The 12201-nt window shown below is 37.5% G+C and overlaps 1 protein-coding gene across 2 annotated transcripts in view; it reads right to left on the reverse strand.

Annotated features, from left to right (window-relative positions):
* Positions 1 to 5737: 5737 nt before the first annotated feature.
* The window catches only part of LOC129778438 (neural cell adhesion molecule 2-like), a 33781-nt gene continuing 27317 nt past the window's right edge, over positions 5738 to 12201 (reverse strand). Inside the window, exons 4-8 of one of the 2 annotated variants that reach the window (XM_055785328.1) lie at positions 8339 to 8488; positions 8051 to 8235; positions 7803 to 7922; positions 7268 to 7740; positions 5738 to 7210 (exon numbers count right to left, since the gene is read on the reverse strand). In XM_055785328.1, the coding sequence (XP_055641303.1) occupies positions 7303 to 7740; positions 7803 to 7922; positions 8051 to 8235; positions 8339 to 8488 (893 nt within the window). In that variant the 3' untranslated portion in view covers positions 5738 to 7210; positions 7268 to 7302. Of the gene's footprint in view, positions 7741 to 7802; positions 7923 to 8050; positions 8236 to 8338; positions 8489 to 12201 lie in introns of both variants that reach the window. The other variant, XM_055785327.1, reaches the window with a different exon arrangement.

Raw genomic sequence — 12201 nt, forward strand, 5'->3', positions numbered from 1 at the left:
GTTCGTCAAAATAAGTTTCACCATTTTGGAATCATTTTTTAAATTTTCTACATGACTTCTATTTCATATGAAAAAATTAAACAAAAATATAAAAAAATACATATTTTAGATATTCCAAATTAAAGTTTTTTTTTTGTAAATAAAAAAGAGCACTATTTTTTTCTCAGTGTATATTTTTTTCACATTTCAACATCAATACTCTATAGTTTTTTCTGAGACACTATGTTGGTACGACTCATAGTTTTTGAGATACAAATTATCAAAGATTTCTCTTACTGAAATCGATACGCTCTTTTCGAAAGTTACGCTAGAGTCAAAAAAATTCAAATTGCTGTGGAAACTCACATTTCCTTCAACCCACACGGAATAAAAACTTTTATTCGAATCAAAAATACATATTTCAAAATCTGCATTTGGAATTTTGGAATTACTTCTATAGTAAATTCAATACGATTCCTATAAATACGTTGGTAAGGGGTGGTTTCAACCAAGCTGCGCAATGTTTTAGTGTGTATCTCGTTCGCTTCTCTAGGATTCTTATACCTTGACAAAATCATATCTTTCTTCGAACGCTAGCAATTGGAACATCATTTAATAAATACGATTTGCTAGAGTAAATTAATCATATTTCACATTTGTCCCGAGCCCTGGGCTCGAATTTATCAGTTTCCCGAGGATTGGGGATACGAATCACCAGAAGCGTTTCAATAATTAATTATCACTTTTCGGTTCGGCATAAACTTTTGCCCTGTAATGGGTGAAGTTGGGAAAGTTCTGGTTCCATGGGTCCCGAAAGTTTCTATCAGCTCGATGAATACCGTATGAGCAGAGAACACTTAGCAGTTGCTAACTCTACCCAAACCGGACCCGAAATAACAAAGTTAACAAATCGATTCTGGAACTTTGACTTTCACCGCCTCTTCTACGCATCCGTTTACTTAGGAGAAGTATCGTTTAAGAATGTTTCTGGATTGGGGTGTGTCAATGTGAGTTGAAGATAATGCGAGCTTCCCGAAAGATGAAAATCTTAACGTTTATTACATATCGAGAAACATCGATCCTCCTCATTTTCATTTGCGACACGGATAATTACATCAGCCATAGAATCCGGTTTAATATTCTATACCAGCAATAAGCCGGACCGTGTAATCCATTAAATTGAATCTCAGTTTCACTCGGCAAGCCGACATCCATCCCAAGGAAACGCCCCAACAGAACAAGACCCCATAGCTTAACATATTCCACGATTTGAGAACTACTACTGCTGCACACAGCATCCAAGAACTGGATCAGCAGTGAACAACTTTCCGTACTTTGCCAACCGGTCCAGCGTTCCGAATTACACGTTGTGCCCATGCTCTACTTTCGCTGACAACATTGGCGGAGTAAATTTCCACAAACACTCACTTCACTGTCTCGGCATGGACACTGCCAACAGCGGGATTCGCTTGTGTTTACACATACGCAATGTCCTTTCCGTCATTGGCGATCCATCTTCCACGGAAGGAGGTTCCGAGTGAGTAACGACGGGCGCTGTGTTGTGGTAAATAAACACGATTCAACTGTGCTGTTCGCCGACAGGCGAAGGCAGAATTTAATTTATACTTTTCGGTGAACAGAGGAGGTATCTGTCACACAAGTTGGACAACGCTCTGCTGGGGAACGATAAAATAGTTATGGAAGGTACGATTCCGCCGCCAATTTAACACTTCTATTTGGTGAAACTTTCGACGGAACGCTGCATTTTGTGGAGGAGAGAAACGTCTCGTTCCGACGTTGAATGACAGTTTTCCCTTGTCAAATTTTACTTATAACTTGATGCAAAGTTTTGCACACCTTTCAAAATGAAGCCGGTGAAGGAATTTTTAATTCAGATTAGTTCTTAACACCGAGTTATTTGGAAATCGTTCGATTACATTTTTCAGCAAGACGTAGCAAGAGGGAAAAACATTTCTGAGAAGAGTCTCCCATTAATGTGACATCACACGACCCCAAGGAATACATAACATCTCATTTTTTTCTTACAGAGAATCAAAATATGAGGCAACAATGAATGGACGAGAAAATCATTAAAAAAGAACATCAAGAAGGAAATGGTATCGATCCCACGAAAAACATTTAAGCGTTTGGTTCGATAGTTAAAATAACGTCGTCCTCCCCGAAAGCATCAGTTTCATGATTCGATTTTATGACAATAAATGATAGCGACGGACAAAACATAAGACCATTACTTACTAAAATCCGTCCAATTGTCAGGCTAACTGGAATAAATCTCATGTTATATGTTTTTAGTTTATTAGTTATTTAGTTTATTACCACACTCATATAAAATTAATTTCTATGTTATAAAAGTGTTTGAGGGAAAAACTGTCTTTCCAACATTCCTAAGTACAAAAATTGAGTGTCAAAAATCTTCAACCGTGGTAATTCATTCCCTTAGGCCGTCCGCACACAGGTCAACTGGAACTCAATCCCAAACTTGTCTTCATCTCAGCTGTCAAGCTTGAGCCCAACTTCGTTCCGCACACGAACCAACTCGAACCTGACAGGTATCGCTAAGTTTTGTCTGTCATCTTTAAATCATAGAACCTGACTCTGGAACTTTTGTGGAGCGACAAAGACAATGGATTTTCATATGGAATGAACAAACTTTCAAAATAAATATTATGAATAAAAAATTACTTTTTCATATCAAATATGCAGAATGTAATGAAAAATCAGATTTTTCACTACCGGTGAAACCATCTTGATCGTAATCTAAAGATATTTTTATATAATAATGATGAGTTTTCAGAAAAAATATAGAAAAAGGATTACATTAAGGTCAACACTACGAGTTTCAAATTATTAAATAATACCAAATTTATTTATTCATTCAAATTTCAACAATTTGAAACTGCCTTCAGGCCTGCCAATCTGATAGAGCTTGTAATTTGTCTTATAAACACTAATGTTGCCACTGATTTCGACACCGTAAATTTTCCTTGGCGAATCAGTTGAACGAACCAGGGATGTCAGATTTGGAGATTAATCTGTTTACCTGGTTTTTCAATTTGTGGCACAGATTTTTAGAACCGAAAATCTCGACAATATCACATTTTTTGTCACATGAAATATATGAGTAAACTTCTTTTAGTGAATTGAAAATATTCATTCTGCTCGAAACAAATATTTTTGTTCAGCAACAGAATCTATTTCATGTTCATGTTCTATTATGGTTTTATGTTCATGTTGTTGAATATACGAATTCATGTTGAAATTCATATTCATAGAATTCATTCATCTGTTATTAAACTTAAGCCCAAACGAAAAGCATTTTAATCGCAAAATACTTGTATAGATTACTTAATATAGATATTGATTATTGGAGCAGAAACAGACCAAACATTTATCAAAAAAACCTGTTCTTAAGAAAAATGTTTAAAATATTTTAACAATTAAAAGCTGAATCCATTCACCATTTGCGAACGTATTTCTGCTCTCAGACGCCACAGCAAGGAGCCGTATCAATATTATATTTTATGCAACCATATCTTAGTTTACACTTTTCATGAACTAATCTTAATGTCTCGTAAACCTGTTAACGTATCAATACGGAGCTCTTATGAATAGAAGATAACGACTCACTCGGTACAAAACAAAAGATTATTAACCTGGAAACATAAGAGAATAGTCATGATGCTGGAATTTGTCTTCGTGAATGATACTATTATATTAAACATCAGATTGAAACACACTGTTCACTAAATACTTATCTGAAGTTTACAAAAAAAAGTTCTTTAGCTTTCATTATATTACATGTTATGATTCACTGCTCGTTCAAGTTAAATTATTGCCGACCAGTACGACACCCATTTAAAAATTTGTTACGACCGCAAAGGGTTAATATGTGTACACAAATAAAATATGTAAAAAAAAAAAGATTTTTAAGTTAAACGGTTTCATCGTGATTAAACGTAATAATAATACAGACTTGCCATTTTCTAGCGGCGACCTTTTTGGATTTATGTTGTTCATAATGTAGTGTGTTCTCCAAGTCAAGTATATTCATTATTTATAGAGATGAAACGGATATCCGGCCTATCCGGCTATTTGAGAAAAAAAAAAACTTATTAACAAAAGATAAATTACAACACAATAGCATGTAAACACATGTAAATGGTCTGACCTGAACCTCGGGTCTAAAATGGATGCAATCAGATAATTCTGATCTTCTTCTAAGTAGTTAAAACGACGTGAAAGGAAACCAATTCAAAAACCAAAACCATTATCAGAAAGAAAAAAAAACTGTTCCTGATTCCTTGTAGAAAACATTGTACACTGTTAAACAGGATATTTATTCTAAACGAAAAATGTAATATTCGTTCAGAAATTTTATTTAAAAATGTGTTTATTTCTTTATAACATTTAACGCTTTATTTGCTCCATGTCACATGCCATTTCTTTTAATTTTGTATTTGATAATATTATTGATAATATTCTTATCATAAGAAACGGCTGAATATCCGATCGCCGGATACTCGGTTATCTGGTCTTGAAGCTTACCGGATATCCAGTATCTGGTATCCGGAAAAACCACTATCCGTTTCTTCACTAATTTTTATTTAGTTAAAATTCATCGATGTGTTGATTGGGATCGCGGTATTCTCAAATTCTCACGAATTGTATCAATGTATCAGTCTGCTGTCATAATACCATAATTTCTTACCAAAGCACCAACACCGACCCAAGATAACCACCCCCACACCATCACTTTTCCTTCGCCATGTTTCACTGGGTATTGGATATGTCGATCATGAAGAGCCTCTCCAGTTCTACACTATACGCGAGCTCGTTTTTTATTTGTGTTGAACAACTCGAATTTGGACACATTACTGTCTAAAATTTTCAAAAGGATCGGTCTACTGGGCGAATTTCTACAGCGTTTTTTCCGTGATGCAATTTGATGTGACACACCCTTTAGTATTTATTTATTTTTGAACATATTTATTAAGATGAAAAGATATAGAGGGTTTGGACCTCTGGGAGAAGAGGTAGTAAAGTCACTCTCACTCCCGCGGGTTCACCCCTATTCCCATTAACAGTTAAATAACAATTCATAAAAATAATTCTTTCATACAGCTACTGATGTGACAATAATCGGAAGGCCGGGGTGCACTTATAATATTCCACATATAATATCACTTATTACTAATTTTACTAACCAATTACTTTTTCAGATACAATTTTTATTAAGTACTAGCTAACCCGGCAAACTTCGTCCCGCCCATTTACTTGATTAATTCTCGAGTAATGCAGAAATTTGTGTTTCATTTGTATGGCAGCCCCCCCTTTGAGTGGGGAAAGGACTGTCTAACCATCATAGAAACATTTATTGCACCCTAAAACTTTCACATGCCAACTTTGGTTTCGTTTGATTGATTAATTCTCGAGTAATGCAGAAATTTGTGTTTCATTTGTATGGCAGCCCCCCCTTAGAGAGGGGGGAGGAGTCTCAAAATATCACGAAAATCTTCCCCCTACATACCAATTTTCATGTCGATCGGTTCAGTAGTTTCCGAGTCTATAAGAATCAGACAGACAGACAGACATCACTCCATTTTTATATATATATATATATATATTAATAGTATAAACTAATCATAGTAATAGTAATAGTAATAGTAATAGTAATAGTAATAGTAATAGTAATAGTAATAGTAATAGTAATAGTAATAGTAATAGTAATAGAATGCCGATTTTCCGGAATCTGTATTGGGAAACACATTCCGATTTGCAGAATCTTAAGCGAGTACAAAAGTAATGCCGATTTCCTCAGGCTCTATGGTTTTGAAATCTGTGGAAACATTCCGATTTGCACAAACGCAAGCGAGTACAAAAGTACCCGCTGCTTGCATCTAATTTGCTATGCCAATTTCCCCTGGCTTCATGGTTTTGAAGTCTGTGTTAGGGAATCATTCCGACTTCCAGAAACGCAAACGAGTACAAAAGTACCCGCAGCTCGCATCTATTTTGCAATGCCAATTTCTCCAGGCTTCATGATTTTCAAGTCTGTGTTAGGGAAACATCCATCCATTCTAGCGATCGTACTTCAATCGCTGCACAATCATAACTGAGTGCATTTCCGAGCGGGACTCGCTTATATACCGATTGGTGTGATTTCCATTGCCTGTTTTGAAAGCAATTTTAGGCTATTCGGTCCAAAAGGTAACAAGCATATAACGCGTAGAAATTTTATCATTCGAATGAAGTGTTTATCAAACTATTTCGTTCAATCGTTTAGGAGCTATTAACGCTCAAAATCTCGTTCTCCGGCGTAACGTTTTCGTTTTCGAAACTTTGAACTTACACCCCAGTATAGAAATGGAAGACGTAGTCCTACGTCAAAAAAACCTCGGCATAATGTTTAACAATCGTAGAATCGTGAATTTGTTAAGAATATGGACATCTCCTAGCTTTATCTGAAAGGACTTTGACATAACTGTTCATGAACCTGGATTAACGGTACACAAGATACTACACAACATTCTAAAGAGTAGAGCGTAAGAGACTTTGTCGAATAACACTAAGCTGATCAAGCCAAGTCATAGTTAACGCACGTCGATTATTTTGATAAGCGCTATGATCGTATCAACCGGAAATTGTCTAGAAATAAAATCATATTTATATCAAAAATAAACTTGTGTCTGTACCATTCCAAAGCCCATGAGATAAAGTACGACACGAACGTCTATTTCGTATTAGAACAATCGTTTTTCTAGAGCAATTTTGAAAAAAGAAAAACTTTGGAAGAATTGTATAGAACTGAAAGGGGAATTTTGACATAAAAATGTCTTACCGTCAAGGCCCGAGAGACATACTTCGTAACCTCATACCTTCTTCAAATTTGAACATCAGTTGGTATCACATCGAAGATAATAAAAGTCGATTTCTTGAAATACATAAAGACGCCACTATTTATCGAATATTCGTTTCGCAATTCCCCACCTATCCTTTTTTCGTTCAATGTTAATTTTCAAGCACAAAATAAACATCATTTCCTGTTAGCATCATATTACGTTCGACTAGCCCAACCTTGCTGATGACAACTATCAAAACTGTGAGCTCTCCACCTGAGGACAAAAGCGAAAACTGTGGTCGACACTGGTTTGCCCATCCCCCTCTCTTACGTAATGATGTTCGTGTGTACGTGACCATCCCCTCCCAGAGCCTAAAATGTGCCACCTTCAGTGGTTTTTTGATTGACTCCATTTTACCTCCACCTCACCTGACATCCGAAAGCCGCGCTTCTACTTATGATGATTAAAATTTTAATTTCACCCCCACCGTCGAGAGCACCAGCACCATTAGCATCAACGCCATCATCGTTGCGGCGGGGGATCGAAAGCTATCGCCGTGTCCCGAGTTGGCACCCGAGTTGAACCCATGCGGTTGCAGCGCGTGGGTGGAGAATTCTTTCACCTCGGTCCAGTCACTCAGCCCGGCGGCGTTCCTCGATGCCACCCGGATGAGGTATTTCGTGTCCGGTATCAGATGCACCAGCAAATACGTGACGCCATCGGCAACGTCGAAGTCACGCCGGTTGGCGCGATCCCAGTTGCGATGTTTCGCGAATTCCGCGGTCGGAATAAGCTCGAAGCGGTAGCCTATTACGGTGGTGGGATCCGGGGCGACATCATGCGATTTCGTGGCACCCACGTCGATGTCCAGCGTGTCCGAGTTGACGCCGCGCAGTTGAAACTGGAAAGCGCATTGTTCGTTATTCGTGTTACTATGGAAGTACCTGATCGGAGGTGGCTTACCCTGCTAGGTGGATCCGGTTTGGTACCTTCCTTGAGTTGAATTTCTCGTGAAATCGTCCCGAGTTCATTCTTCGCCTCGCACTTGTACTTCCCGAACGCGGTGCTGTTTTTAATTGTTATCTAACGATAGAAAATAAACACTATAATCACCGGAACGGGGATAATAACACAATTGAGCGGGAATGGGGGCGCCTTTATTGGATCCACCGTTCCAATTAGAGACGACAAGGCAAAGAAAGATGACTCACCTGCAGCATCGAAACATGCTGGCCTCCGTAGATGAGGTGGTTTTTATGGGAAAACTTTTTATTGTTGGAAGACCACGTGAAGTTGGCCGGCGGCTCGGCAACGGCATCGCAGCTCAAATTAACCGCACCGCCCACATAACCGTACGTCACGTTTCCTCTGCTGTAGTCCGGAATGTAGGGCTTGTCTGTGTTGATTTTGGGTTGTTTGCATTCGCAGCGGGGGATAATATTTTTCCGGCTTAATTGATTGATAATTACTTAAATGGAAAAACAGAATGGATAACCTACGTCTAATGTTGAGCCGTATCGTTTTCTCCTCGAAGCTGGATCCGGCCGTGGAAACCTGAAACGCTTTGCACGTGTACTCGCCGCCGTCCTTTTTCAAAACCTTTTTGATAAGCAAACCGTCCGCCAGCATTGTATATTTTGAAGTTGGGGCTGAAAAATGGGACATTGATTAATGCTAATGCATCGTTGGCGTTATTTTATTTGCGATATCGATATCAATTTTTTTTTCTCGTAGCTTTCTCATCCAAATGGATTGCGAGCAATCAATCATTTCTTTGTTCGAGTCAAGCGGTATGTAGGGGAAAAGGGGGGTTTAATTAGCGGGAAAAACCTTAAAACCACTATCTTCCGAACTCACACCGTTTCCCTCTACTTGTGAAGTTTTACCAAAGTTTTTTTAATTTAGGTACATACGGTTCAACTATAGAAGGAAATGACATTATAAAAAATCCAAGTTGAGCCGTAATTTTTGAGATAAACGGGTGGTCCAAATCACCCCATATGACCAAATCACCCCGTGTTACCCTACTTAACAGTTTTCAATGTTTGGGAAATTGGGACTTGAAGTGTGTGTTTTATTAAAAAAAAAGTTGACAAGTCCTTAATGACAGACCTGTTATATGCCATATCAATATAAGAGCAAAATAATGACCTTTTGAAATAAGCATGCATTTGAAGTTTTTCATTGTTTACGCTCTCCATTTTACTCTCAGAAACCACTTTCCATGTGTACTTATAAGATCCAATTTCGCTGTGCATTAAATATAAAATAAGAGAATTTGAAAAAAAAAATAGTATGTGATATGAAAACGGTATTCCAGAACTCGATTCGTTTGTGATGTGAAATCTGAAAACGGAAATATGAGCTTTGAAATTGAAGTCTACTAAAATAAATGTAGGCTATGTATGAGTGTCTATTTGGAGTCTGAAATTCTTGTAAAGAATCTAAATTATGGATACTAGATACTCTAAAATCAGGAATCCGGGTAGTAAAATTCGGAATTTGATGCTAGTACCTTACATTTAAAATTTGAATCTGGAATATTAAATTTGGAACAGATAATAAAAAGTAAGTACGTGAAACTTGTATCTGGAATCCGTATTAAAATCTGGAGTACAGAAATGATACTTAAATCCGGTATCTAAATTCAGATTCTTATATATAGAGATTAAAATATGAAATCTGGATCCGAGATTACGGAATACGAATATGAATTTTCTCCGGTATTTATGTATAAAAGAATTAGAAGTCTGAATCTGAGTCGGGAATTAAATGAAGATAAACAAATCACAATATACAACACAGTACAAAAAAAACAAAAATAGTAGAAAGGCCTGAGCCTACAGGCACGGACGAAAACTTGACGTAGGACTTTGAGGACAATTGGTTTCGAATTGAGTCTCTGTAACTGTTCAGAAATCCGTAAATTTATTTCATTCAATATTCCGAATGGTGGCTCTAGGAAACCCGTTTGATCTCTGGACTTCAAACGGGTTGTACGAGTAGTGGTAGTGGTAGAAATAAACCGGAATCATTAATTATTAATAATTTCTATTTCCAATAGTGTCTTCTTGAACTTAAGTTTAACCCTCTGCGGTAGGAATTGATTTCCCTTGAAAGACATCATCTTGTCTTGCCACGCTGATAATATTTAGGCCAAACCAAATGGATTGAAAGTAACAAAAAAAATTCTCCCACTGCGCAAGCAGCGAATAAATCTATAAAACATACCTACATTATGGTATATACAGGGTTTTCCAACTTTAAATTCCGAAAGTAAATTGAAATAAAACACACTTAGAATTTGAATTTCGATGAATCTTTTATTTCAAATTAAAGTTTGGTTTATGCCATTATGTGTGAAATACAACATCATTCGAATGTCCACCTAGGGCTTCCTCGCACACCTTCTCCGGAACAGGTATTTTTGGATTACTTTTCGGCACATATGGGGCGGTATCTCGGTCATAACTTCACGAATGTTGTCTTTCAAATGTTCAAGAGTTTGCGGAGAGTTGGCATAGACACGGTCTTTCGCATAACCCCACAAAAAAAAATCTAGCGGGTTCAAATCGCATGATCTGGACGGCCAATTGGCATCACCAAAACGCGAAATTATGCGTCTCTCAAATTTCGTTCGCAATATGGCCATGTTCGGTCGTGTTGTGTGGCACGTGGCGCCGTCCTGCTGAAACCACATGTCATCCGTATCCATATCTTCAATTTGTGGCAAAATAAATCAGTTAACATGCGGCCATAGCGCTCACCATTCACAGTTACCGTCTCGCCGTCCTCATTTTCAAAGAAATACGGCCCGATGACTCCACCAGACCATAATGCGCACCAAACAGTGACTTTTGGCGGATGCAATGGCCTCTCAACAATCACGTGTGGATTTTCTGAGCCCCATATACGGAAATTTTAGGTGTTCACATAGCCACCGAGCTCGAAATGTTCCTCATCGCTGAAGAAAATTTGATGCGAAAATTCAGCATTTTGCTGCTGTTGTTCGTTCACCCAATCGACGTATGCCCGACGCATTCCATGGTCACCACGCTCTAATTTTTGTACCAGTTGGACTTCATATGGATGTAGGTGCAAGTCCAAATGCAAAATTCGCCACAATGATGTGTTTGACAAGCCCAATTGCTGAGCACGTCGTGGAATCGAAACATTCGGGTCATCCTCCACACTGGTAGCAACAGCAGCAATATTTTCGGCCGAACGCACATTACGATGATGCACAGGTTTCACAATATCCGCTACGGATCCAGTTTGTTCGAATTTACGCACTACATTAGCGATTGTGTGCTCTGTAGGCCGTCCATGACGACCAAAATCAGTCCGTAATGCTGGAAAAACATTTGCCGGTTTTTCATCATTTTTATAGTATAATTTAACAAAATTAACACGTTGTGCGATGCTAAAACGATCCATATTTTAGAATGGCAGACATTCAACTAACGATATGACGCTTTGGTTGACAGCTTTGTCAAACGGTTGTCAGCGCAGGGCTGTATACTTTCGGAAGCCCGAAATGGAAAACCCTGTAGTATAACACATAATCGAGTCCGAATTCTTTCAGAATCATGATCATATTTTATGAAAAAAATCCTTCTACGCATATTTTCGAATTTCATCGATGACAGCAATGAGCTATTGAAGTTTTTATCTGTTTCGGGCTCTGTTTGCCTCTAACTGGCTCTTCCTAAAAAGTACACTACGTAGAATGATTATGTCACTTTGGTTTGAAAGATGAGAAAATTTTAGTAAAAGATACAGTTGTGAGACAATTGGCACTACGAATAACTTCACAAAGAAAAGATAAAAAGTTATTTGTATCGCTTTATGAGTTATTTTCAAGATACCAATTTCAGATACCAAAATGTTCAACCATATCATGTAGCTCAACCTTTTTATTGAAAAAACGTGTAATACTCAGCGGAAAATTAAAAAAAAATAAATGTAAAAAACATTTTATTTATTTTTGAATATAGTTGAGATTGTATTGGTGAAAAATATTTTTGACGTATCCACGTGGATTTCATGTATACTCTTTGTCATCTAACCGTAGAGCGTGGACACTTTAGTAACAATTATGTCTTTTTGAACAATACATCCCAGAAATCTTGAAGACCTACCTGAAAAAGCCCGATATTCTTAAATTTAGAAAATTGTAGTCAGTTAAAGGTTTTTTTCCTGTAAAGTTTCACTAAATCCTCAACACTCGTTCTGAGAAATCCAAAATTGGGGTAGCGTTTCGAAAATTATAAAATTATAAAAATTCAGCGAAATCGCCAAATAAGCGAAATAACAAAAAGTTACAGGAGGGTTGTGTCCGTAACATGTTGTCATGACAGCC

The sequence above is a fragment of the Toxorhynchites rutilus genome, chromosome 3 (genome assembly GCF_029784135.1).
Source record: "Toxorhynchites rutilus septentrionalis strain SRP chromosome 3, ASM2978413v1, whole genome shotgun sequence".
Classification (NCBI taxonomy): domain Eukaryota; kingdom Metazoa; phylum Arthropoda; class Insecta; order Diptera; family Culicidae; genus Toxorhynchites; species Toxorhynchites rutilus.